The sequence below is a fragment of the Typopeltis vanoorti genome, chromosome 10 (assembly GCF_054136105.1).
Source record: "Typopeltis vanoorti isolate ZY-2024b chromosome 10, IOZ_Tvanoo_1.0, whole genome shotgun sequence".
Lineage (NCBI taxonomy): Eukaryota > Metazoa > Arthropoda > Arachnida > Uropygi > Thelyphonidae > Typopeltis > Typopeltis vanoorti.
The window spans coordinates 27,979,427-28,004,351 of record NC_143558.1 but is presented as its reverse complement, the minus strand read 5'-3'; the positions used below and the strand labels follow the sequence as shown (position 1 = coordinate 28,004,351).

At 35.2% G+C, this 24,925-nt stretch overlaps 1 protein-coding gene across 4 annotated transcripts in view; it reads right to left on the bottom strand.

Annotated features, from left to right (window-relative positions):
• The window catches only part of Dbp21E2 (putative ATP-dependent RNA helicase Dbp21E2), a 154,781-nt gene that overhangs the window by 45,620 nt on the left and 84,236 nt on the right, over window positions 1-24,925 (bottom strand). For all 4 annotated transcript variants that reach the window (XM_090399301.1, XM_090399298.1, XM_090399299.1 and 1 more), the window contains exons 9-10: window positions 22,200-22,404; window positions 9,103-9,254 (exon numbers count right to left, since the gene is read on the bottom strand). In XM_090399301.1, coding sequence (XP_090255427.1) covers window positions 9,103-9,254; window positions 22,200-22,404 — 357 coding nt within the window. The remainder of the gene's footprint in view (window positions 1-9,102; window positions 9,255-22,199; window positions 22,405-24,925) is intronic.

Here is a 24,925-nt window from a genome sequence, read left to right as displayed (position 1 = left end):
CAATCAGTATCTCAGGAGTGATGGTGAAGATTTTGGAAAAATTGGTTAGGGGCTCGCATTCAGAAATGGGTTGATAGTGAATCTCTACTTTGCAATGAGCAACATGGGTTTACTAAGGGAAGGTCATGTTTTAGCAACTTGCTCACATTCAATAACAATGTTAACATTGAACTAGACAAGGGGGATGGATACACCATGATACTGTAAAAATATGTAAGATTTTTATATACAGGATATTATCATAATATTAATAGTCTAGAGATGATTTCTGTTCAACAATTATTTTTAATTTTCGAGTGCTTTTATTATTTACACAAGGGTTCACTCCGATTGGTGCAATGACCTCTTTTATACTATTTCTTTCAGAATCCAAATAAATCACTGACTCAAAACCAAAATACAAAATAAATACATTTAATATAACAAAAACAATATATACATATATATACACTTCAAACAAATATTACATAACTAACTACAAATTAATTGGATCCAAGGCCTTTTAAAAATAAACTTACACTTAAGACTAGACTAAACACTTTGTTTTCACAATGACAAAATATTCATAGCCAGTTCCTCTCTTTGTCAAGGCCCTTTTCCGAAGATATATGACTTTATTCTTCATTTTCATAGGATCCTTTCTCATCACTTATGTAGCACATATTAATTCTTCCTGACTCAATTCTGTCTCTTTTTAGTAGAAATAATAATTAGATCCGGCGTCCTTAATACAAATGAAACTTCCTAATCAGTTTTCTCGAACATTCCTTTATAACGTAAATAGCAACTTCTTTTATTCACTAATGCTTATTGACAGTCTTAACTCTTTCACTTTAAAAGAATTCACAGTTCTATGATTCCCTTTTCGAAATCTACTAATCTTCCAATTAGCATTTCCCCGAATATTCCTTTTAAAACATCTATAGCAATATTTTCTTTTATTTATCAATACTTATTCCACTTTGAAACTTCATAGTTCCACGATTCCTTTTTGGGAATATACTATTGATTTTCCTCTGACTGTCACATAAAAAAAAACTCAAATTCCTCCAAATCTAAATATCTGCCGGCCTGCGTTCTAATTTTCTCTCTGAACACTCCGTTGTTTACAGCCGTTACTCTGATACCGAACGCTGTCCTTGTCAGCTGTCAATCAAACATCAAACTTCTTGGGCGAGCATGCGCACTCCACGAAAGTGGCAAGCGAGAAACTAAATACAATGGCTGACACATAGATTATGTTAGCGTAAGGAGGATGTCTCTTCAAAACCCAACTTAATATTTTAAACTATAATAAAATTTCTGTAAGTAATACAAATATCAAATTCGGTAAGTACATCAATTTTTTAACTTCTTTACATATCACTTTGACAAAATAATTTCAATAACAGGCACATCGCAAGTGCCGAAATCACAATTCGTAAAAATATTCAGAATTTTAAATTATGATTATTTTTACAATACTTTTGGATTTGCTAATGCTTTTGAAAGAATACAGCATGGTAGACCATTGCATAAATTGGAGAATATGGGTTTGGATTATTTGAAAGATTTGCAGTAACCAGTGGTGTACCACAAAGATCAGTGCTTGGTCCACTGTTATTCAATCTGTACATTAATGATATTGAGAAGGATTTGCATCATCAGCAAATAGCTGATGCACAGATAGGTAGGGTAATCCGGAATGCTGCTGATATGCAGTGCTTGCAGAATGATTGGAATATGCTGGAATTGTGGCCATGGGAAAATGGATGTCAGTTCATAAATGTAAAGTTATTCACTTTGACGTGATTAGATATCCAAATGTCATATCATATTGGTGGGATTATGCTAGAAGAAACTGATGAGGCTATGGATCTTGGAGTGTTAGTAGATAGGAAGTTGAAGTTCAGAGGCCATGTAGCAAAGATTGCAAATACAACTCAAAAGATAATTGCAATGCTGAAACAAATGTTCACATGTAAAGATGAGGATGTCATTTTGTCTCTTTACAAAGCCTTGATAAGACTTGGACTATTGTATGCAGATCTGGTCTGGTCTGGATCTTAGTTTCTATTGTGATTCTGATATAGTCACAATATTGGAATGTGATGTAGTTAGAAGAGAGTCCAAAGGAGAGTGTTAAAAAATGATATCAGGATTGCGGATTACTGATTATGAAGACAGATTGAGAATTTGTAGACAGCTGACACTTGCAAACAGGAGAAAGGGGGGGGGGTGATATGATTGAGACTTACAAACTTCTGAAAGGGTCATACAGGATTCAATTGATGGAATTTTTCAATTATGGATGTGGGGAAAGGACAAGAGGGCATCCTTAGAAGCTGAGAATAAATACTGCTAAGAAGGGGATAAGAGCTAGATTTTTTTCTGATAGGGTAGTGCATGATTGGAATGGATTGCCATTGAATGTTAAGTGCAGGCAGTATGAATGAATTCAAGAATAAGTATGATAGCTGGTGCATATAGTGTGGCCTCCCTTGATGAGTCCCTGGAGGTCTCTCTTAATAATAATAATACGATATCATAACAGTTTAAGTATTTGCATACAAAAATACCACAACTATTAGCAGATCTTCTTTCTAAATCATTTAACAGCTGCACATTATAAGGAGACTAAGGGCACTTGATGGTGAAAATTCTTTAAAACAGAAATCAAAAGTTTGTAAGAATGGGTTTATATTACTGAGTTTCACTTTAGTAATATATGAAACCTTGTCAGGTTTACAATAACCATAGAACAAACGAAAGTAAGTGCCGGTTCTACATAACAGTTGTCAGTGAACCAGAAAAAAAAAAAATAAAATAAAATAAATAATAATAATAAAAACAGGTGAGTGTTCTAAATAAGAAACACAAGCTGTTATATTTAGGCAATAATCATCAAGAGAAGGATGGATAATTAGAATGTTCATCACAAACCCTGGATTTTTTTTCTTAAATTGCAGGCAACAGAGTGATGTAAGCATATATCGATATGGGAAATTACACAAGATTTCTTGCTTCCAATTGCATATGATATCTGCATCAGGAGGTTTTACTAAGGATTAAGTGGAAGAGTCATCAAAAACAGTAGATGACAAAGAAAAATGAAAAGGTAAGGCCATGATTTTGTTTTGTTTGGAATTATGGCAGAAGCAACTATCAGGCAAGTCCATTGTGTGTTTATTTTCCAGTGCTTTGCCTGTTTGTTTGAAAACGCAACTTCCTGGTAGAGAAAAACCATCATCTCAGTACGAAACTCTCTAACCTATTTTCAGTTGAACAGCCCTGATGAAGGTTCTCATAGTACTACATAGGTTTCAAAACCCAGATTTTCTAACCGAAGAAAACTGTTATTGCACTCTCCTCACATCTGCTTTAGAGGCATATACTATGGACGACAAATCTCATAAGTGGGAAATGGATGTTCGCTGGCAAATTCATTTTGCATGGGGAAGAGCCTTAATTTATAAAAAAGAATGAAACTGGGATAATTTTTCTATTGTTTCAGACAGAACAAAGTTTTCTGGATGAGCTATGAAATCCTCAGTTTTCCACAACTAGCAAATGCAAAAGTAACACTATCCACTGTTTGTCTTAGAACATACCAGGCTTAGAGTTTTACATTACTTGAAAGGAAAAACAAGAAATATGGCTACTTTCAGAATACAGAACATAGAAAATAGCATTGTTGTTAGTAGTAATAGTAACATTTTACTAAATGTGGAACTGCCATTACACAAAACTTTTCCTACATTAATATTTGTGTATTTGACTTCACACCTGAAAGCTGCTCAGTTTTAATATATAAATATAAAAATAATATATAAATTATAAAAAACATAGTTAATAAGAGTTTTGTTATGTCGTGTGTTCTCACCATGTAAATTTATGCGCATCTCTATACTGAGCATAGTATTAGCTTGCTCTTTTTTTCCCCCCAACTTTTCCTATTTTTATAGGACTAGTATTCATTTCCTGCTGTTTAGATCACCAACAAGAACCAAATTTTCCTTTATGTTAGCTGTTCTCTTCAATGATTTGAAAAATTTTTCTGCATCTTAGCCTTACAAGAATTTTCTGCTTAGACCATGGGTACCAATACATTTTATTTTCCAAATTTCACATAGGGTGCCACATGAAATCTGTCCACATCTCTATTTGAAATTGGATGCCATGCAAGAAGTTTATTTTTGTGTTTAGTGATGGATACTATAGATTTATTCTTCCCTTCCCTTGATCACTGCAGTCTGAATATAACATATTTTAGCTATTATTTAGCAGTAGTTCACCTGATTTTTTTTTTTTTTTGACTCAATTCAATAATGAATAATAACAATGATGCCAACTTGGTATTACTGTAATTCTTAAGCTAATTTTAGCTATTCACCCCCCCCCACACACACACATCGATACTACAGTGATATCCTGCCTTACGATGCCACATTTGCTCATCGAGGCTGCAATGAATAAACCTATGCATAGTGGTCAAGAACTCAACCGTGTGTTAAGGCTGGGAGGACATCATGGTGGAGATTTAATGGAGTATTGACAGCACTAGGAAAGGATTAAAAACTAATTTTAATGCTTCCAATATTTTGTCTCAGTCACTGAGACATCTTCGAGGAATACAAATGACACTTGTAACACACACACAAAGACTTATTTTTCACGGTATTAACAACACCACAAACACTTTTATCAACAAGGATGTTTTATTAACGCTAATATTTCGCTGATTTTCAACTCAGCATCATCAGAGCACAACACACACGTAAATGCGACAGTGAGTGAGTGAAACAATATAATTGCAAAAGACAAAAGATCTAAAGTCCTATTTTTGGCACCCTCTAATGAAAAAAAAAAAAAAAAGCAGCAGTTATCCAGGAGTTTTTCTTAGGATATCGCATTGGTGGAACCGTACTCCAGGAGATTGATGAGGCCAGGGATTTGGGAGTGCTGGTGGATAGGGAGCTGAAGTTTAGGGGGCACATTGCAAAAGTGACTAAAACAGCTCACCAAATCACTTGGCTTATGAAAAATACTTTAACATGCAGAGACAAACAAGTTGTTGTTCCTCTGTATCGAGCCTTGATAAGACCCCATCTGGATTTCTGTGCCCAGTTATGGGCACCAGGGTTTCTTCGTGATGGGGAGGAAGTGGAGAGGGTCCAGAGACGAGTGACCAAGATGATAGCAGGTCTGTGGAATGAACCTTATGAGAATAGGTTGAGGATTTGTGGGTTGCAGAAATTGGACGATAGGCGAAGGAGGGGTGATATGATTGAGACATTCAAATTACTGAAGGGTTTTTATAAGATTGATCCAGAAGATATTTTTGAAAATATGACTGGTGGTGGGAGGACTAGGGGCCATGCATGGAAGCTGGGAAAGAGCATGGTTGACAAGGGTGTTAGAGCTAGGTTTTTTACTTGGAGAGTGGTGAATGAGTAGAATAAGCTTCCGGAGTCTGTTGTGGGTGCTACGACCGTGAATGAGTTCAAGGCAAGATATGATAGATACTGTGTGAATGCTGAATAGTTGTTCCAGACATGATGTTAGGGCCTCCCTCGATGAGTCTGTCGACTCCTTGGAGTTTCCCGGAACAATAATAATAATAATAATAATAATAATAATAATAATAACCGTCTCCCAAATTTTTGGCAAATTAATGCAACCATATTTGTTAAGATTGGGAGAATTCTTCAAAGCCATTGCTGACTCAAAAAATAATCTTTCAGATCTATAATGACTCCTAAATAGCACATTCGTTTTCCTCCATCTAATCCTGTGTGAAGGAGTGTCCAAAGCATGGTCTGCCAGTCCCGACTTGCCATAGTAATAGTAGCGACTTCCAGGCAGATGTTCACTGATCTTCCTGTTTGCCCATAATAGGCCAAGTCATAGTCACATGGAACTTCATACACTCCTGGGTGTGCTAAAGGGTGAAGTTTATCCTTTGGAGAGTGGATCAGAGTTGCCAGCTTGACATGAGGTTTGAAGGTGGTGCGAAGGCCACGTTTCAACAATACTTTGGCTATCTTTTCCGATGTACCTCTGATATGTGGTGTTGTTAATACCGTGAAAAATAAGTCATGAATAACCATCAACGCCTAAGCTTATCTGTTAGACATACACAAAGACAACAGAATACTAAATGAAACACGTGATTAGGTGGTGTGCCCTCTATGGGCATTTGTAGGCAGCCTAGGATGTAAACTGGGAACTTTTACGACTGCTGTTTCCCAAATTTTGGGAAGTTTTATGCATCCATACTTGTTGGGATTAGGTTGATTTCTGAGTGCTGTTACAGATTCCAAAAATTTAAATTTAGATTTAAATTCAAGAAAACCACTATTTTCTACCATAGTAATTTAAAAAGATAAGACTATTTTGTCAATACAATCAATACAATACAATGCTGTCAACACTCCATTAAACCTCAAACATGATTCAAGAACTCAGTTTATTTATAATATCATTCTTGCTGCATCTCTTTGTATTTTGGTGTTTCACTGTGAATTATAAACTGTTTATAATGATTATTTTATTGTATTATTGATAATTGCAGATAAAATTCAACGTAAGGACACTATTGCTCCAGTGAAAGGAAGATGTGTAAACCTATTACATTATATGTTAAGATTAAAATTATTAAATTTAGTAACCATGGTGTGTTGAACACTGAAAGGTCACAGGCTGCACTAAACTTACCTCACACTACTGTTGCTACATTGTGAACAAAGATAAATTTCTCAGCGAAGTAAAAAATACTACAGTTATCCATAAATGTGACAATCTTATTGCTGAAATGGATGCTTTTGATGGTATAGACCGATGACTAAGATGGTTGGCATACTCCCTTAAGCCAAGCTATTCAGGATAACATTTTCCTTTAAAAAAATTATTCTAAATTTTTCATTTGCATATCTGACATTAATAAATACTTTATTTAAGCCACTACACACACGACTGTTTTAAAATGTTATTAAACCACTGTATGCATCTACAAGTGAAGAAAAAAAAGGCAGTGATTCAGTATACATATAACCAAGGTATGCCTGCTTATACTAATTTTGTTGATGCTATCTTCAACTTTGCTGATGTAGGGTTTGTTACTCATTAGTTCACAATCTGAACAAGAACTTTTTTGTTGCAAAAAAGTTTTTGCAACAAAAAAGTCCCCCCCCCCCCCCCAGTTTATCCTGGGGTTTTTCATCCTGCAAAGCAGGCAAACTGGCCTTGAGAACTCAACACTACAGGATAGGATACAACGAGGCGTAGAGCTGACTACCTTATCCTGTGAACGGTTTAGGTCCGATGATTAATAAACCATTGACACCGCAAGGTAAAAGAGGGTAAAAGGAAAATGAGATGAGATCAGGATGCGTCTTATACACCAAAGGTTGAAATTTCAGTTAGAATTTTGATTAGTCATAATTTGCTATTTTATGCCTCTACTCTAGCTGTTTGTCATATGTGATTTTGAGTTAGACATGTATTTAAAATATACATAACTATAACTAATTAAAGAAGACAATGGATACATTTCATATAGTGAAATGAAACTTAATGCATCCAGTTTCATTTAAAACAAAGGACACGGTGCTCAACACCTTGCACTTGTGCAGTTTTGTAACAACAACTGACAAGTCACATGTCGAATGGTCTTTCAAGTGCAATAGAATTAATGATATTTTGGTGTTTAAGATTATTTTTATTATCGACCCATGGCTCAAAAGCAAATAGACATTGCTATAATATTGCTTTCAAACATAGCATCATTGCATATACAAAGGAAAATAGGAATGGAGCAGCAGCATGGTATTTTGGGACACTACCAACTGAAAAAAATGATGCAAACTTGGAGAAAACAAGAACAGGACTTAAAAGAGACTAAATGCAATAAACATAATCTCCATAAAGGAACTGTAAAATGACCAGAACTTGAGGAAGAATGAAAAATGCATGATGTTTATGAAAAGAAATAATCTATGTATGCAAATGAAAATAAAAATATCACAAAAGATGCCGGATGAATATGAAAATAAAGTTATTGACTTTCATAAGTATGTCATTAATGCTAGGAAACAAAGGAACTTTGAGCCATCACAAATAGGAAATATAGATGAGGTACCCATGACATTCGATGTGCCTTCAAACAGAACAGCAGATGTCAAACATGCAAAAAGTATTACTGTTAAAACTTGAGGCCATGAAAAAACTCATGCTGTTGTTTGGTCATGTGTTCTGATGGCACAAAATTGCCAAGGTTTTTTAATTTTTAAAAGGAAGACATTACCAAAGCAAAACATGACTACTGCAGTTTATATTCATGCCTACCCTAATGACTGGATGGTTGAAGAAGAAATAAAATTGTGGATAGAAAGAGTATGGTCCAGGAATCCCAGTGAAATCTTAAAGAAACCAGCTCTGCTAGTATGGGATCATTTTTGTTGCCATAGAACTGAGGCTATTAAGAATAAACTTAGCCAGTTGAAAACTCAGCTTAATTCCAGGTTCTATCAGCCAGCTACAACATTTAGATGTCTCCACAAATAAGCCATTTAAAAGATTCATGAAGAGAAGTGAAATAACAGGATGCAGCCTCCAGATGTTGAAGTAACACCAACTGGAAGAAGAAAGAAACCTACAATTCCAGATATGTGTGAATGGGTTAAAACCTCATGGAATGCAATAAAACCAGAGATTATATAAGTCATTTAAGAAGTGTGGCATTTGTAATGCCCATGATGGCACTGAAGATGATTTATTGTTTGAAGAAAGCAACGACTCGTTCAAATACAGAAGAGATTTCAGAAGCTAATTTGTCTAGCTCTGAAGATGAAGATCAAAAACATTATTTTAATCCTACATTTTTTCCTTGATACATAATTGCTTTACACCAAAATTCTTTGAAAGTGTTTTCAATCAATGTATGATATGAACTTGGAGAAAACAAGAACAGGAATTAAAAGAGACTAGATTGTTATAATTATTTTCAAAAATGTATGATTTTTTTCCTCAAAAAAATGTTCCTGAAAAACAAGTGTCTTATATGCCAGTGCATCTATCAGCAAATATAACCATAATATAATACTGAAATAATAAATAACAAACCTTGTTTGGCATTCTTCCATTCAGTGTTGCGGATGGCACATTATTTTCCTCAAGAAACATGGCTACCCAATCACAGGATTGATATTTATTAGTAAACACCATTACAGGAACATTATGTTTATGATCATTTTTCACAAGTTCCAGTAATTGACCTAGAATATATATAAATCTATACAACAAAGGGCAAGAGGAGGGGGAAAAAATTACAATAAAAATGCAATTTACACTTAAAGAAAATATAGTGTATTCAGATTATGGAGATTTTTTCTTCTAAGGTTTTTTTTTTTTTTTTTCTTCAGCCAGTTCCCAAGTTAGCTCTTCTTTGCATGGGTAGGACCTTTTTCAATAAACAAAAACTAGGATTAAAGAACACAAGAAGGCATACTTCAAAACCGAAGTTTTGAAGTATGCCTTCAAGACACACACACACAAACACACACACACACACACACACACACACACACACACACACACACACACACACACACACACACACACACACATCAGTATTCATGAACTCTAACAATAATAACTAAGGATGGAAAATGGCTGTCTGCTAAAAATTTCAGCAAGCTTCCTCGTCAGAGTAGTGATTATTTTTCTAAGATGAAAATGATATATTTTAAACTAGATAAAATCACAGGAATATGGAATAAGAGAGAAATTAGTCAAAACACTAAATTAACTGTATAAAAGACTGTGTTCAAACCAATTTTAACTTATGGATCTGAGAGTTGGGTTAGAAATAAAACACTTGACCAAAGACTAGAAATCACAGATACGAGAGTTCTAAGAAAGATTAGGGGTGTGAATACCAGATGGCATCAATGGCAATATCATATTAAAAACGAAGATATTAGGAAGATATTGCTGGCATCCAGGAATGTGTTAGCAGAGCTAATATCAGGTGGTATGGTCATTTAAACAGAATGGGAGAGGAAAGATTAGCAAAATAAGTCTTCTGCCAGATTGGCAGGAAAAAGACTCAGAGGAAGACCAAGATATAGGTGGATTGATACAATATAAAATTAGATCTTATGTTTCTGTCTTAGAAGACAGAAACATAAGATCTGATAATGTTGGAATGTTGACAGATAACAGATTGATTTGGAGGAAAATTGTAGATAGGAAGTTAGTAATGATGTAAGTTTTTCACGTAGTACTATCGTATCCTGTAGATCCCTTTGAGGGTACATGTCAGGAATTTGTTGTTGATGATGATGATAACATCACAGAGACAAAACAACTCAGCCACTTCCTTTACATGCATTTGATACACATGGTTCTTTATGCATCCTCACAAAATTAAAAACTATTTCGAAAAGCAGCGAAACAATACTATACCATCTGAATCTTAATGAGAATTTCTGAATGCTGAGAAAGCCACTGATGTGATGTGCTTGTGCCAGGAGAGACAGGAGGTAAGTGTAAGTCCAAGCAGAGAGATTTGTGTATTAGTGAGGATAAGGATAAGTGAGATGAGATCTCTTTTGGAAGAGATGGCCTATGCCACTTAAGGCCTCCAATAAGCCAGGTGGTGGTGGTAGAGGTCATCTACCACCTAGTGGTAGATGATAATATTACATGAGGTTGACTCGACAGGGAGAGACTGTATATTGTGCATCATATGTTCATTAGAGGCCTGTTAAAGAATATATATATATATATATATATCAGTGGTGTCACGTGCCCATTTCGGTTTGGTGTGCTTTCATGTGGATTATGCAACACATTCAGGTCAATTTGACCTGAATGGGTCATTTCTACAACATTCAGGTCAATTTGACGTAAGATTGCATTTTTATTAATGTGTGAAAGTTTTGAGAGTGCATAGCACATCAGCGCTCATCTTAATTGGTCAATGCAATTAATTGTAGGATAACTTTGAATACTTTAATTTATCAATTAATTGCCAAATCTGTATCAGGTGTTGGACAATGTGTTTGTTTTAAGATCAATTAGAAAACAATAATGAAGGCGAATGCCATATTTGGTTGGTATATATGAATTACTCAAAGGTGAAAATATGTGAACCATCATTTATAAGAGATGTGAAAATGGGAAATGAAAGGAAAGAATAATTATAAGTAGAAATACTTTCATTAATGGCAAGTGAATTATTAATAATTAACATCTGTGATATGTGTGTGTCCCATAAGTTACTGGGTAGAGTGAATAGCATGTGATCCTATAAAGTCTAGAATAAGTGAATTTATGATGGCATAATTAAAAAAAAAAAAAGGATAAGAAGAGGAAAAGAGATTTGTTTGCAAAGTATAAATAACTAACTAATAATAAACAGCCGCTAATACATTTAGTAGTTCAGTTAAAAACTATAGGAAGAGGTTAATCCAACGAACTAATAACGTTGTTCAGATGATTCATTTAGGCATGGCAGGAATGCACGTGGTTTGATGGAGCAGCAAATCATCTCATTAGAGGACTGGGTTATGTTGCATGTTATGTGTATTTTGCTCCATTTTCTAAGAATTTTCTTTTGTTTACTGAGACTCAATATACATTTTATGCAATAATAGGTTACATAATATTAGTTTTTTTTTTTTTTTTTTTTTTTTTTTTTTAAATGTCAGTGGCTCTTCTGTCTTATCAATCTCACATATTCTGGTATTTTGTTGTAGATACAACTTCTTATAATACACAGAAGTATTCACTTTTATTCAGGAATAAATTTTTACTGTGTGATGTTTCTGAAGACTAGAATAAAACTGCCCCTATACTGTTAAAAAACTTTCCAACCTCAACAGATGCTATACTGCACAAGCAAAAAAAAAAAACATTTTTCTTTGGTACATATTTCTTGCTTGTGCCTAAATACTATATTTAGGAACAAGACAACTTGAAGAACACACTTAATGGAAAACATTCTGCTCCTGCAGGTTATGCTGCATGCATGCAAACAGAACAGATTTATTGTAGCACTAAACATAACACCTAATTATACACTTAATAATACATTTGTCTTAACATATGCTTTTTAATTTTCAGTCCAGAAAATATGTGTAACAGCTGTTTGTAATACAGGCATTGGATACAGAAAGCACTCAATTTATGAAAAGCAAAATAATATATATATAACCTGAAATCAGTTTGAATTGCATTTGAGATATTCGATATCATCCAGCACTTAACAAATGTTAATTTAGAAATAAAATTTTACCACAGAAGTTGGACTAACATGCCATATAAGCTTTGTGAAAATGCGACTGCTCAACACAGAAGTGGCATACACACGCTAAAAGTTAGTACCTCCCAGGGAATAATGGAATGACAGACACCCAAGTGCGAATGTGATGTGTTAACATAATTTTAAATATGGAAAGCATAAAGGTCAAATTAACAATAGCTATGCTTCATGCATGCCATTTTTCTGAGAAACAAAGGGTTTATGCTTCTTGGTGAGGTTAGATTATCTCTGGCAAATACTAGTGAGACACAAATAATTTGAATTTTGATGTGATTTTTAAATACAGCCATATATAATTCACATAGGAATTAGAAAAGTAATAACTTGGGAAATTATAATTTTTCTGGACTGAATCAAAGAAATGCTGAAATAACTCGTTTTTTTCTTATTTTATATATACACAAGTACCAATCTTCTGTTTTTCTTTAGGAATTGTGTTAGCACATCATAAAATTGAGGCTTTTTTCCCCATCATCAATGTCTTTTCAACAGCAATTAAGCTTAGGCTGCACAGCCTTTCCTGTGTTACTCTATAACATATATGTATTCTCTTCATAGCTGAAAAAGAATGCTCAACTGTAGCAGTAGAGCTTGGAATCGACATGACAAGTTCTGCTAACTTATAAATTTCCTTGAATGCAACCTGAAGTTGATTTCTTCAATGAATTTTAATAGGTAATGAACTGGTTTCCTGGCATTCTTCAGAAGAAAATAGTACTTTTAGTTGATTTTTCAAGCAAATATAGTCAAAAACTGGGCCATAGAAATCCTGTAAGTTTTCTAAAATACCATTAAGAAAAGTCTTTGCATAATGAAGATATCTTTCACTACAAAGGAGTTGAAAAAATTCAAGTTTCGAAAGTGAAGAGTATCTTTCTTCCATCTCCAGACACACATGCAGTTGACTATTCCCTGGTATAATCAAAGGAACATGCTATTTTCTGTCTCTACCAGTCCTTATTATTATTATTTGACACCTCCAGGGAGTCCAAAGACTCATCGAGGGAGAGTGTGCCAACAGCATCGAACGATTGGACCCCTTCCAACTACTAACTGCGCTCAAACTTACTTAACTGAGCCATTAGTAGCAGAGGCTCTACCAATCAACCAACCTTTTCATCTCTTAGGTTTCGACCCATCAACTGTATGCTTCTCCTTTGATACAGAAACCCAAATATCAAATCCATGTTCCCTGTCATTCCTAAGCTGCTTCATAATGTCATGCACTTTTTTACAATACAATATATAACAGGATGAAGTTTGCATTATTTATTCAAGACATCAATATAGCCAAATAAAATAGAAAATTTTAGCAACAAAATTGTTTGAAAATCTTGCAAGAAATGCAAAAAACCATGAGCTTTGATTACAGCATCTATATCCCATTCCCCATAATTCTCCACTATGTGTTCAAAAAATTCAATGAATTGATTTCTGTGATGTTTTATTGTTAAATGGGAAGGAAAGTTATGGCCAAACTTATGATGGTGCCTGTTCCATCTGGCTGGTGTGATGGAAGATAATTTTCTAGCAACAAAATCTTGCAAAGCATTTATTCTTTTTGATGATTTAGAAAAATATGCTGCCAATGCACTGATAGTTTGGAAAGACAATCTACATTCCTTTGATATTCGAGAGGCTTTGCTTTAGAACTAAATTCAAAATGTGGTCATAGCAATGTGTAAATATTGCTTTAGGATATGCCTTGATAACCTTCCACTGTAATCCATTAATATGCCCACTCATTACACAGGCACCATCATAAGTTTGGTCAACTAACTTGTCCTTGATATTAAATTCCTCAACTCTGTTTACAACATGTTTAAAAAGACATAAATGATGATAGACATTCTATCATCACTTACATCTATAAATTCGATGAAGCGTTCATGTATTTGCCCAATATGGACAAAACAGAAAACAGTTGAAAGCTGCAATTTTGATATGACATCAGATGTTTCAACCAGAATAATAGCCACAAATGTAGTGGCAGCAATTTCTTTTTTTATAGCATCTTTAACCACATTATCGCTAATAATATCATTTTGTACTGTGGAAGAAGTTCCTTAAAATACAGTCGAATCCTTTAAACGACTGTCTAATGTCTAAAAGAGGATCATACTCACGGAGCACATTTAAAAATTCTATATAATTTCCTCGATTAGCTGAATCTTCAGACTCATCATGATCTCTCAAAGGAAGCCCTTGCTAAGCCATACAGCATCAATTAATCTTTTTAAAATGTCTCTATTTATCTTTACCTGTTCATTATGACAGGTAACTTCAATTTTTCTTTGTTTGTCAATGAGAGTGTCAATTCTTTGTTTTCCAAACATCTTGAGATTTATTCCAAACGCCTTTCTCTCTGGAGAATAATAAACTAGGCCAACAAAAAAGTCTTGACCGCACTTCACATCCAGTTAACCATTCTACTGTACTGTTGTGAAACAGAGAAGTGTCTCATATACTCAGTTTTTGCATCTTTGTGCATGCTCTACAAATTTGGAAGAGGAGGATGAGGCTTACCTCCAAGTAGTCATACAATCCACAAAAGTTCCGGCAGAAAACAAAACATTCAGTAGATCGTCAACACTATTTCCCATTGTAAATATGGGCAAAAAAGTTATAATTTATGGAAAATTATACATTAAAAACTTGTCTATATTATATATAAAAACTTGCCTGTCACGTCAGTCCACACTTCATGCACGCAAAACAGATGAAACTCAGAAAACAAAAAGCAACTCATTACAAATGACAATGTTCAACTGGATTGGTTGACACAATAACCAATCACAGCCTCTAAATGCTATTGTCTCAGAGCTCACTCAGCAGTTTAAAACTACTGGAATGCTAAGAATTTGACCAGCTGCACCCTCTTTACATCTTTTCAAAGGACTCAAAGGTGTATGTATTTCAAAAGCACACCTGGGCTATTAACATGAATGTGATGAAATGTGTACGAGTCGAAAAGTGCCCTCTTCATGAAACATTAGTATATTGTGTTTAATTTTAGGAATGATGTGAAGCCAGGAAACAATTAGGGAAGTCTTTAACGGGAATAAATGCAAAAATATAATATCGGCTACTGATGTTTAGTGGATGAGCACCGCACACCTGGAATATTTGCCCCTGATATATATATATATATATCAGGTAAAAAAACTTTCTACATATATATGTGTATATATATATATATCCAACATTGTAAATTTGTTTTACATACATACAAGGTATAATGATCACATGTATCATTACAAGTAATTATACTTTGATTAATTTTTTTTTATTCACAACTTCTATAACTTCTTCAACAGATTCTGGTAGATAGGCTTATATGATGGGTACTGATAATTATAATTTTTCCTCAAAATTCTCATTCTCACCATATTCTCACCACTTTCTTAGCCAATAGCTAAAACTCCCCAAAAATCCAAAAAATATTAAAACCCTGTAACCACAGGTTCCCCCCCCCCCCCTCTTCAGAGTAGAGATTATTCAAGATCTATCACCTCACTATTCCATATATCTGGGATAAATCCAAAAAACTGACAAAACTCCTAAGGAAATATAACCTTACAGCCACTTATAGACCACATAAGAAATTAGCATCTCTTATCTCCTCCACCAAAGACCAACCACATTCTCTAGACTTACCACGTCCTTGCAGTTGCAAACTGTCCTACTGCAGCCAAACAGGCAGGACAGCCAATATCCGAATTTCTGAACACAAGGACTACATTTGGTTCACCAATACAGCTAATCAGGACTTCTTGACTATGCTTTGGACACTGGGTATCCAAAGCATAATCAACCGCCACAGCAAATCCACCACACGATATGCTGGAAGAAGGCCACTCTATTATGCTACAGCAAATATAAATACGAAAGGATATTCCTCAAACCTGCCTCAGACTTGGAAAACTTTCCAAACCTCAACAAATTTAGGTGAATGAGACTGCCCCAAATTTGGGAAAGATTTATCCTAAGATCCTCATGCCCAACAGCCAAAACTACCCGATTTAGCCCACTGTGGGCACCTTTTGGAGACCCAAATTCAGTTACCTTTCTTCAGCCTCATTTGCCCAATGTTAGTGCTTATATGCACATATCATTGTTTTGAGATCCCTAATGATGGCAATGTAACATTGCTAAAATATAGGAAAGTATTAAAAAGTTTTTATAATTAATATTTTAGTATGCATTGTTATTTCTGAAAAAATTATATTCTCCAACAGATGCTGAAGGCCATTTGAACTGCAGACGAACTTTGTTGTAAGGAGCACAGAAATAACGAGATAATGGCTGTAATGAACAAAAAGGCATAATGATTTTAATTTATACATATTAAAACTGCTCACTTTTATAATGAGTGTACTACATGAATATACCATACAAATTTTTCTAACTATGCAAACATTCTTAATTGCAGAGATAGTTCTTGGAATAGAAAAAAAATTAAAGGAGTGGCTTTTATGACCATCTACACAAGATTACAGGTCAGGTTTATAACCTAATCTTGTACTTGGGGACCCATTCCCCCCCCCCCCCCCCCCTCACTACCTACCTCTCCAGCCCTCCTCCCTCACTTTACTCAAACATTGCCATGACTGTAAATCAGTTATAAAAGAACCCTTCTGTTGGAAACATCTCTACTGAAAGAAAATGTCTCTCGGTTCACAAAAATCGTTGAAGTGTGTAAAAAAAAAAAGTTTTCTTCAACCTCTTCAACAGTATCAACATTGTAGAAGAATAAAGATGTTTACATATCAGTGACAGAAAATAACATATAGTAATTGAAGAATTGTAACATCGATGAAGCACTGTTTCAATTGTCACTACACAAAGAATTGCTGGATTATCAATAGATGGTCTGATGTTGAAGGCTCAAGCCAAAAAATTTACTAAACAATTTGGACTTGATATTTTGTATGTAACAATGGTTGACTGAATTGATTTAAAAACTGACATAACGATGTCTGTTTTTAAATCAATTTTTAATATAGTAGAGACTAAACGAAAACTTCCAAAAAATTATATTCTTGTTTTATCCTTTATTCAAGTGTAAGCAAAGTACATTCACAACTTGGCTACTTGTACATAGAGGCTAATGACATTACATTAATTGCTTTTGTATCCTATAATACAAAGTACACACCTTTTCAGATATGTATAATTCTATGCATTATGGGAAGGTTCATCATTACTATTCATCTTACATTGCCAACTTCTTGTGTATTTCATGCTTAATCTCTTCATTCATCCATTTCACATCTACCTGATTTAACCCTCTGACCCTTGGAATATTTGTGCGTAGAGGCTTAAGTGCTGTGAGGACACCATGTTGAAGGCTTAATGGATTTTTTACAACACTCAGAAAGGATTAAAACAGAATTTAATACCTCCTATATTTCGTCCTAGTCACTAGGTTTTAAAACAAAATTTAATACTTCCTGTACTTCGTCCTAGTCACTAGGTTTTAAAACAGAATTTAATACTTCCTATATAAGGGCGCCGTCAGCCCCCTTTGCCTCGGCCGTAATTTTGCCGTTGCTCCAAAGGAAGTGCTGGTGCTTGATGTAATGTTTAACATCGAACGTGGGATTAGTCGCTTACCGTCGGAGATAGCCAACAGCATCAGACTTGACGTAGCCAACATCCTTGCTCATTCTTCGCCTACAAAAAGTAATTTATCGTATGCCCAACACACTGCTCTCCTGAAATTACAGAAAGAAAAAAGTATCGTCATCACCAGAGCTGATAAGGGTAATGCCACAGTTGTTCTTAATACCAGTGAATACAATCGTAAAATGAATATTATCCTCCGCGATTGTGCTACCTACATCCCACTAGAACACGACCCCACAAAAACACACTTAAGAAATTAAAAATCTTACTTAAAATCTTCTTGGCCCCCTGACATCACGAAAAAACTTAAACCTTTCCGCTCCCATCCCCCCCGAATATACGATTTACCAAAAATCCACAAACCCAATTCCCCACTCAGACCTATAGTAGATGCCACCAATGCACCTTGCTACAGACTGTCTAAACAGCTGGCCAACTCTCTGACCCCCCCCCCTCACTGGAAGGCCCACTTCCTATATAAAAAACTTGACCCACTTTAAAGCTCTCATAGAAAATTTAACCTTGAATAACGCAGACATATAGGTAAGCTTTGATATCTCCTCTTTGTTTACCAATATTCCCTTAACTGACACCTTATTTCTCTTAGAAAACATTTTTCCGTCTGACATCTTAGATCTCTTTTCCTTTGCCATTAACTCTGGGTATTTTTCTTGGAAAAACAAAATCTACAAGCAGATAGAGGGAACCGCCATGGGTTCCCCCCTCTCACCAATTTTTATATGGAAGATTTCGAAAAACGAGCCATAGACTCAGCCCCACTCAAACCTTCTATCTGGCTAAGATATGTAGATGATGTGTTCTCTATTTGGCCTCATGGCCCAGACACGTTAGACTCCTTCCTCAGTCATCTCAATAGCCTACATCCAAGAATCCAGTTTACTATGGAAAAGGAAAAGAACAATTGCTTACCCTTCCTAGACACCTTAGTTACACGTCTGCCTAATGATACACTTGCCTTCACTGTATACAGAAAACCCACACACACAGGCAGATACATTCACAAACTCTCCCACCACCACTCCTCTCAACAATATGGCATTATTAAAACTCTTACCAAGAGAGCCCACAATCTTTGTTCCAGAGGAACTGCCCTCACTACTGAGCTTAATCACATACACAGCACTTTCCTCTCCAATGGCTACAGAGATCACAGTATCAAAAAAATAATCAGTTCCTCCCCCATTCCCCATCAACAAGATTTTAAAAATGCCATCACCATACCCTATATCCGTGGCACATCTGAAAAAATAGCCAAGATTCTAAAAAAGTACAACCTACACACAGCATATAAGCCCCACTGCAAACTTGCTACCCTTATCCGTTCTAGGAAAGATCAGCTCCCTCCTCTCTCTCTGCCTGGAGTTTACAAAGTACCCTGTTCCTGTAAGCTGGCATACTTTGGACAGACAGACAGGCAGATCAGCATCCATCTGCCTGGAGGAACACAAGTCTTACATCTGTAAACACAATTATGGTCATTCAGGCTTGGCTGACCATGTCTTGGACACCACCCACAGGGTATCATGGAAGAAAATCACCATGCTCCACCACAACAAATTCAAGAAAGAGAGACTATTCTTAGAAGCAGCAGCAGCTCTCAGAAATCAACCAAATCTTAATAAATACAGTTGCATTAAGCTTCCAAAGATTTGGGAAACACTCATCACCAGAGGTCCCACCTTACATTCCAGGCCACCTACAACTGCCCTTAGAGGGCGCTCCACCTAGATAGGACTTTAGTGTCACCCACGTGGTTGGGCTTAGTATTGTATGATATTTGTGTTCATATTACATTAGTTGTTTTTGTAATCCCCGTAGATGTCCTAGTGACTAGGACGAAATATAGGAAGTATTAAATTCTGTTTTAATCCTTGGAATATGTTTAGACATTGCTTCGACTAGATAGCTCTTGAACAGCACCCAAGCAACACTGATCGCCTTTCTAGCCAACTCTCCATTCTATGCTACAGCTGCAAGTTGTCTCCTGAGCTTCTCATATTCACCAGCCTTGTAGTTCCACATATACCCTTTCCTCACATGGCTGGCAACCACCCATGTAATCACTTCATGGTCACTCTTAACAAATGGAGGGAGATTTCACACTTCATTTATAATGACATCTTCTGATCAGATGATCAAATCCAAGATCCACAATCCTCATGTGCCCTCTGTTACTGTCTGAGATAGTTGTCCCTCAAAAACTCCAGAAATTAATTTTCTTTAGTTCTGGTTGCTATCTTGTCACCCCAATCTGTACTGCCATAATTAAAATCATTCATAATGATCACCCTTTTCCTATTTGCTTATACATTTCATGGTAACTACCTTCCACTTTACCAAGTCTATAGCAACATCTAACTAAGTAATTCATTCTATTCACCTCTATCTCATGCCATATTGCATCAAATCCACTGCCACTATTTCTACCTACTATGGAAACAATTTCTTTTCTATCATCAATACACTACCCCTCCCTTTTTATCCTCTCTATCTTCATGAATACATACCTTTCCATCTCTATTCTTGTAGGGATGTCATTCTCATCCAACCCATGTTTTACTTTTCCAATTTTTGTGTGAACGAAGTCAATCAATGCAACCATTTCATTTTCCTTGTTTCTGATACTAATATTCGTATACAAACATAACAGATCATTCCCGGATCTATAACAAGTTTCTCTGATACTACTTATTTGATGTAACTTCTTCATACCTTCCTCGAACCATTATTTTTTTCTCCTTATCCATCCTAGAACCTTCTTCAAATCTAACTGTTCTACATACATCCCATTCCTTTCTTTTCTACTCACCCATTCACTTCCTCTTTGAGCATCAAGCTTTCTAAATCCTGTGTTTCCCTGGCTACCCTAAGTCTCCCCATTTCCCTGTTTTGTTTTGCACACTTGTTCTCTCATTCTCTACACTCATGCTACTACCCACTTATCCATTCATAAGCACCATTTCAATCCCTCCTTCCTTACTCTTCTACTCTTTCTCATCACTTCTTACTTGCTCAGATTCATCCTCTGTGCTTATTCCTCCTCCTTCCAGCAGTAGTCTCTCCAAATGACCTACATCAAAACCATTCAAATGCAGTCCATCTTTCGTATACAGTTCAATTCATTCTTCAAACTCATTCCAGCATTAACAAACTGCACTCCTTTTTCTTTACACATTTCCAATAACATATCATTCACAATCCTTGTTATCTGCATCCATCACCATCATATGTGGGCAACACTCTGGCTACTTTTCCTATCACACTATTATCTTTTATCCTTCTCAACAACCTTCCACCTTCCAATATCCAGTCTTACATTCTCCTTGTTCCCAGTCAAGTCACTTGTTCCTACTAACTCTTTTGCTCACTATCACTCTATTTATTTTACCTCCCAAAAAACAAACCTTGTGCATCTTCTTGTTTCCCACACCTCTAATAATCAAATTCCCATACACCACCACCACTCGCAAGTCTTTCATTATCACTTTCATACTAACATAATTCGTTTCTGTTTTCTTCATACTTCTGAACATATCTATAATTCTTTTAATTTCACTCCACATCCACTTCATCTCTTGCCTCATCTTCACTAATTCAGCTTTCAAATCTTGTCACCAACCAAACTCTTTTCCACACTATCACTTCCACACGCTTTTAAACATTCACACTATTTTTCTCAACAACCATTTCAGCTACGATGCAACATTCCCTACTCACATTTAAGCAAGGCTTCATGGTCCATCAGAATATTGCACTTCCTGCATACCCATATTTGCTCCTTTCTCTTATTCAGTCTCTCCACATAAACATCCATGACATCTTCCCATGCATCCATACTACAATCAAGGCACTGATGTTTAACACTTGCTACCTAGTCCTTTGGGAATACTTAGTTTATTTTATAGAATAACTGAATTATATACTTCACGGTAACACATATATGATTTAACTTACAAGAATACAGAGGAATTCATTTCAGTTTTAATGTTAACTGAAAGTGGTTAAATATGCCCAATACCAAAATAAAGATGGAATCATTGCATTAGGATGGTTCCATTTCTTATTTCTGCAAGGGGAGAGATCATACCAAGTACCTATGTAATTATAAACAAAATTCATCAAGATATTGCTGAGATACTCTTATAATTGAGCTGACCAAGTTATTTTGTCCTGTAATTTTAAAATCATTGCTTTCAAGTAAAAGTAGTAAATTCTTTCGAAAATAAATCTCAATAATACATACCAGCCTTTCGTGAATATAGTAATCTTAAAAACTTCTGGGGGACATGTGGCATAACACGATGTAGAAAAGTTGTGGAGACTTTCTTAAGTGAAGTAACATCAATGAAAGGTGGTAAAACTTCTGAAATAGTTTTTGGCAAGGTGGCACCAACCAGAATTAACTGTGCTCCAGTATTCTGTCCTCTATCTACACATGAATCCTGGAACTTGTAAAAGTAGTTGGTAATCAATTAGAAATGTCTTGAACAACTGAATCTATATTAAAAGAAACTTTTTATCTAGTCAGATTGTAGTTAACAATAGCAACATTTAAAGTTTATAACATTTCTATGATGAACATTTGAAGAATTAACGAATCTGAAGAGTAAGGAGGACATATAAAATTTCTTTGTTATGCTTTATCTTCATAATACATATATCAAATCATAATCATAATACATATAGCAAACTGGAATGTAAGAAGAATAGCATATAAAGAAATAGAATTAGATCAAAGATTAAATGAAAGAAATTTTCAAATAGCAATAATCACTGAAACAAAAAAGAAATTAAAAGGAACTATGAGAAATTAAAATTTTAATGTAATATATAGTGGGGTCGACAGAGACCAATTAGCACAAGCAGGTATTATGATTTGGATTCATGATTCCTTTTCAAAACAGTTAAAATATTATAAATTATGGAATGAACGAATAATTGAAGGCAGAATAAAAATAGATAGATGTTGAGGTTGGTTTATATGCCCCAGAAAAAGGAAGAGAAGATGATAATATTGAATTTTATAATTGATTACAAAATATGTATAACAAAATAAATAAAAATGATTATATAATATTAGCAGGAGACTTAAATACAAGTGGAAACATAAAAATTAATAACAACATAGTGTTATATTTTGGATGTCTGTGTGACTGCCTTATCGTTATATCTTTAATTGTCTTTACTTTAGCCTTACAGTTAACATAACCTTTTGTATCACTTAATATCAGATATTCGTTTGCCAACGAATTTGTATTGATTAAAGACTGCGCCAGCAGGCAACTAAATTCTGATATGTCATCCAAGAATACTTAAAGGAAATGTAGGGATCAAGAAGTAAGCAGTCGTGGTCCCAATTCTTCTATCACTAATGGTTTCCCTTTAAATGCACGGTACAAAATTTTCCAAATGGTAGCTCAAATCCGCAGAAAGGATGACAAACTCATTTGATTATATTTTAAGAAACACATTTATTATTGCACAAAGACAAGTATACATGTTAATCAAATCCTTAATCTTAAAAGAGTCTGGGTTCCCTTTACTTAATTAATCACAAACAAAACTTCTATACTATAGTCCCTTACTTGACATAAATTCCTCACTTCTAAACGTACATCTATTCTCAGACTCTTATAACTAAGTTACCTAATATTATCACACATGTAATATTTCATATATACACAAGACAACTCAATACTTCTGACATGAATTTCTCTAGGATAATACTTCTTAATCTTACTTAATCCCCCCTCCAAAATTTTAGTTAACAATTAGTTACGTTCTGACCATATAACATTACTGTTCTTAAATCACACAAACAGTTCGGACCTCGGCCTCCTGTTCGGCTGGAGCCTAATATGCTTCCTTCTCAACTGTAGACAAAAGTGTCCAAATCGCAGACTGTTCCTATAACACTACACAGAAATAGCATGCTTCCTTAACTTCTGTTTCCCTACTCTTCGGTTACTTTAATTCAACATTTAACATAAGAAAATCTTCCGCTTACCGTTGTTGCCTTGAACTGGATACTTTGGTCGGCTTACTGTACCTTCACTGATGGCGATCTTGCTATTCCTTTGTTTCCATACGAACCGAAAACACTCATACACAGATTTGTACACTGCCGTTGGTTTCATCAGTGGCTCTTTCTTCTTATGGGCCTGAATGCATTGTAGTTGCAGCCTTGACCCACGTAGCATGCATAGCAAGGGGGGATTCTTGCTACATGTGGTGACAAGCTCTACACAGCTCTCCGATAGGAACTAGGTGCCAACGAAACCCGGAGACAAGAGAGCGATTCGAATTCCCGCCGAAACCTTTATACTCCAAAACAGCTCCCTCACGCGGTGGTGTCGTCACGCATACAGTGGCTGCCGATTGGACGCCGTGGCTACGAACTGCTTTTACATGGCTTAAAGTTTGCTCTAGCTTATGCACATTTACTTGGCAATTTATACATAATTTTATATTTTAATTCACTTACAACTAATTTCTACTTAACTCATGGGCTATTTTAACATTGTCTAGAGCTCACACATTTGGATATTTACATGTTCTTGGATTGTTAAATGGCACATTCTCTGTCCGGAGAATGAGCATGTCCTTATACTCTCCTTATGAGGTAACTTAGCGTTGGGTGGGAAAAAAGGATGACTCATCATTTTATTCCGACACAACAATAGGAATATATGAAGAACATACTCTAAACAGGAATGTTAAAAAACTGATCGACTTTGTAGTTTATAATAACCTTAAAATAATGAATTCTTTCTGTAAACATAAAGACATACATAAATACTTGACCAGCAAGAGAATGAAAATCAATATTATATTATTTTAACTTAAATGAAAAGAGAAAGTTTTCTTTAGATGTAAGAGTTCACAAAGGATATGAAATAAGTATCTTTTTTGTGCTCAGATTTGGTCACCTAGGTTTCTTCTTGATGGGGAGGAGGTGGAGAGGATCCA